This window comes from Nematolebias whitei, chromosome 11, assembly GCF_014905685.2.
Source record: "Nematolebias whitei isolate Nwh7 chromosome 11, NemWhi1, whole genome shotgun sequence".
NCBI lineage: Eukaryota > Metazoa > Chordata > Actinopteri > Cyprinodontiformes > Rivulidae > Nematolebias > Nematolebias whitei.
Window position 1 is genome coordinate 48,027,203 of NC_056508.1, and position 4,557 is coordinate 48,031,759.

Sequence of the window (4,557 nt, forward strand, 5' to 3'; positions counted from 1 at the left end):
AAACAAACAAACAAACAAAACAATTGTTTTGTTTGTTTGTTTGTTTTTTGAACATCCAGAGGACCTGACTTCACTTCTTTAGATGTTTACCTGGATTATTGAGCAGCATCAGGAGATTAAATCTGTGATTATTTTGTCTGGGTTTAAACTCCGAGCGTTGGGGCTCGGCGGTTCAACGCTCAAACACTGAGCCCTGCAGCTCAGTGGTTCAGCGTTAAAAATCTGAGCATTGTGTCTTATGTGTCGGTGTTTAAACTCCGAGTGCCATGGCTCGGTGGCTCAGCGTTTAACCCTGAGCCCTGCGGCTCGTTGTGGCGGCAGCTGACCTCTCTGAAGGTTCCCTTGGCCCTGAAGAGCTTGTAGAGGACGCTGACGGGGATGCAGAGCATGGAGGACAGCGCCAGGCACCAGCCGATGACCTCGCCCCACCACGGGTACACGTACACGTTGTTGTAGGTCAGCGGCTTGTAGTGGACCAGGTGGAACAGGAAGATGCCCTGAGACGACAGCGGTCTTACACTCTAAACATGACGTCATGTGCTGAAAGTGGCGGCGCGCGGTCTTACGATGCAGACGCACGGCGTGATGAAGGACCAGCACCACTTCATCCAGGGGAACGGCCGGTAACCGATCATACGGGCGATGTCATCCATGAAGCGGTCCGCACCTGCAGAACAAACAGATGGTCCTCAACTGAAGGCGCTGGAGCATCCTGAGGTCCTAGACTGCTGGTCCAGGATGTCTCTAAAAAACAAACTGACGGTGCAGAGCTGAACTCACAGGCAGATCCTCCACTACCCTCCCTCCTGAGGCTCCCTGCACTAGCATCTGGTCCTGTTGGAGACCAGTTTGGAGCTGAGGACCCCCAAGAATGACTCCTGTCTGAGGCTCGGTGTTAAACCTGTCCAGGAATCTGCTCTGACAGAAGACCCCCAACCCGGGTCTGAGGACCAGACGGGGTCCAAACCTGCCAATCATTAGACCTGGATTTGAAGACCATGTGGGTCCAAACCTACCGGTGTCATGTTTTCTACCTCGTCATGCTCTGCTCCCAAGGTCTGTCACTCTGCCACGCCCACTCTGCACTTCAGCCACGCCCACTCTGCACTTCAGCCACGCCCACTCTGCACTTCAGCTCAGTCAGACTCATGTCTTGCGCCTGTTCCCCGCTCTACTTAAGAGCTCGTCACCCGAGCTCCCCAGCAGATGATCGAACTCTTTGCGGACGTAGATGTTCAGCGTTCTTGTCACAGCTCTATCTGATCATCTTGTCTTGACCTCATGCGTCTCTTCTGGAAACCCGACCTCAGTGCTCCTTGCCTGTTATTGTATCGCCCTTGCGACCACGTTACTGACCTCCTCTTCTGACCCAACAGCTACGACTCATGGATCACCCTTTTGGATTAGCTCTTGGATCTCTGACACCCTGTGTATGACCCACCTCCACACCTGGTTCTAACCTCTGGATTTCCCTTTGGATCACATCAGTCTCAGTCCTGTTCTTCTGTTGCGTTTCACCCAGTGACAGTGATGTCATCCTGCCCGGCTCCTACAGGTGGCACCCACCTCACCTGCAAGAGAAGGTTAGTGGCTGTCCTTCTGTTTGCCTCCTTCCTCACAGAAACGTTCAGCCCACTAACTTTTCATATCTCTGCAGATTTGGCCTGTTATGGAACTCTGACCTCCACCAGCAACTGTTTTACAATAAACCTTTAAAACGTTCTTGTTGTCTGGGGTCTAGCTCAAATCCAAATACCCAAACCTTGTCAGCCGGTCTTTGTTCATAAAGTCTAAATGAGGGTTCGGCTGCTGATGTGGGTACGAAACGGTGTGGAGCAGAACCCGAAACCTCCGGCAGTTAATGTTGGACGTATCTGTCCACAGCTTCCTGTCCAGAATATGGATGTTCTGAAGTCTCCGTGCAGAAGTTCTGTTTCCAAGGAGCCAGAACTTTTCACACGGACACATGAAAAATACCAGAGGCTGACAGAAAACTGTGAGGTCCAACAGAACCGGAGCTGAAACTGGCCCAACTCCGGAGCTGCGAGTCAGCCAAAGGTACAAAGAACTGGAAATACATGGATAGAAATGATAGAAATTACATAAAAAATTATATAAAATATATTAAAAAATATATAAAATGTATTAAAAATTATACATTATATATAAAAATACAGGAAAACTGGACTGAAGACGTGTCAGTTTGTTAAAAACAGAAAATCAGTTTATGCAGGTCCAATCCAGAGACCTGAACCTGGACCTTAGGCCGGTTCTGTAGCTGGAGCTGGCTCCAACAGTTCTGCTGTTGGTTCTGATCCAACCAGCTGGTGGTATAAATGTGACGTTAACGTTCATATTTCACACTCTTTCTGAGACTTCACATGTTCCAGAACCCCCCGCTCCCAGATCCAGGCTACCGCCCCCTCGTACCATAGACCCAGAGTCCCCCACCCAGGTGGTACCATAGAGCAAGCCCCCACACCCATTGTACCGTAGAGCCAGACACCCCCCCCCCCCCCACACCGTGGCCCCCGCCCCCCCCCCCCAGTCGTACCGTAGACCCAGGCCACCACGATGCACTCCCAGAAGGACTGCCACAGCAGCGTCATGCCACTGGCGGAGTAGTAGTCGAACAGCTGGAAGACGAACATCCCGCCCTGCACGGAGAAGCAGACCCTGAGTGGACTTTGGTTCCGGTCGGTCCGCCTCGGATGACCTCGAGAACGTTTCTGACCTGCGTCACCATGGAGATGTCGATGATGAAGCACAGCAAGCAGCAGATCGCCACAGAGATCTCACGCTTGTAGCGATGGTAGGGTTTCCCAGGAAACAGGTCCAGGATGCCGGTCACAAAGCCCTCCACCCCGACAAACTGCAGGGACACACACATGATCAGAACCACAGCGCTGGGACGTCCGAGCCTCCCTGAACGCACCATTGTTCTCATCTTCATCAGCACACGATGAAGGACTTCAGTTGACCAGTGAAACTGCCGAATGTTAAAGTATGAAGTGAACACGGTTCAGTAAAGGCTGAAGGTGGTGCTAGGTGGTGCTAGGTGGTGTTGTGTTCTGCTGAACTGAAATGAACTTGAATTGTTATTACATAGAAAGACACTAGAGGGAGGTCTAAGACCGTGCGTTTAAAAGATGCTGTAGCATCTGAAGCTGGTCCACGTGTCTGCTTAGTTTCATTTAATTCAGTCTTGCAAGCCACAACAGGCGAGTGATCATGTAACCGCCTGAGTGTTTTAACTCCAAAACAGATCAAAGTCAAGTCAACTTTATTTATAAAGAACATTTCAAACAGAAGCAGTGACAAAGTGCTGAACAATAACGTCACTGAGAACAAATGAATGGTCACAATAAAGCTAAAGATAATTCTGATGCAGAGGATCAAAGGATGGCCCGTATCATCAGGCCAGGACTCTGAGGTCTCCTCTGCAGGTCAGAGGTCACTCGTTCAGGGATGAAGATGTTCACATCCTGGACAGAGAGGAACGATGGTTTGAGAGAGGAGTAAAGGAGGCCATCTTTGTGAAGAGAAACCGTCCATCAGACGAAACGTTTCAACAAAGAGTCCGTCCAGATGACCTGAATTAACCTGCTGACATTTTTCTACCTGGATTACTGAGCAGCTTCAGGACATCTAAAACACTTCATTTATGAAAGTACCTCAGTACTTAGTTACAGTTACTCTGTACATGGTTACAGTTACTCAGGTCACCTGACTATCCAGTCCAAGCAGCAGCAGCATGAAGAAGAAGAGCGCCGCCCAGAGAGGAGCCACCGGCATCAGACTGACTGCCTTTGGGTATGCAATGAAGGCCAGACCTGGACCTGAAACACAATCGGGACCAGGGTTAGGTTCTGAAACACAACCAGGACCAACGTTGTGTTCTGTTTGTTGGTAAATCTGCAGGTTTCGGTCACACTTGGTTTGGTCCAGTTTTTTGTTCAGTCCGGTGTTTGGTCCGGTCCAGTCTATGGTTTGGTCCAGTCCAGTGTTTGGTCCAGTCCAGTGTTTGGTCCAGTCTTTGGTCCGGTCAAGTCTTTGGTCCAGTCCAGTCTATGGTCTGGTCCGGTCCAGTTAATTGTTCGGTCCAATGTTTAGTCCAGTCTTTGGTCCGGTCCAGTCTTTGGTCCGCTCCGGTCCAGTGTTTGGTCCAGTATTTGGTCCGGTCCAGTCTATGGTCTGGTCCAATCCAGTGTTTGGTCCAGGGTTTGGTCCAGTCCAGTTTATGGTTTAGTCCGTTCCAGTGTTTCAGTCTCACCTGACTCTGCCACCTGGGAGATGTCCACTCCCTGCTCGGCGGCCATGAAGCCCAGGATGGAGAAGACCACGAAGCCCGCGAAGAAACTGGTCCCACTGTTGATGATGGCCAGGACGAAGGCGTCCCTGCAGGAGACAGGAACCATCAGAACCTGGACCACAGCAAAACCCGGTCCACAGCAGAACCCGAGATCCTCAGGTCCGTTCACATCAGCACTTCAGGCTGTGAGAGGTCACAGCAGAACGTCTAACAAAAAGAGCTGGGATTCATTCAAAACATGATGA

At 50.6% G+C, this 4,557-nt stretch overlaps 1 protein-coding gene across 1 annotated transcript in view; it reads right to left on the reverse strand.

The window, feature by feature from the left end:
• The window catches only part of LOC119417379 (sodium- and chloride-dependent creatine transporter 1-like), a 7,628-nt gene that overhangs the window by 900 nt on the left and 2,171 nt on the right, over positions 1-4,557 (reverse strand). Inside the window, exons 2-7 of the mRNA XM_037684582.1 lie at positions 4,274-4,424; positions 3,727-3,839; positions 2,735-2,872; positions 2,555-2,657; positions 567-667; positions 327-497 (exon numbers count right to left, since the gene is read on the reverse strand). Coding sequence (XP_037540510.1) covers positions 327-497; positions 567-667; positions 2,555-2,657; positions 2,735-2,872; positions 3,727-3,839; positions 4,274-4,424 — 777 coding nt within the window. The remainder of the gene's footprint in view (positions 1-326; positions 498-566; positions 668-2,554; positions 2,658-2,734; positions 2,873-3,726; positions 3,840-4,273; positions 4,425-4,557) is intronic.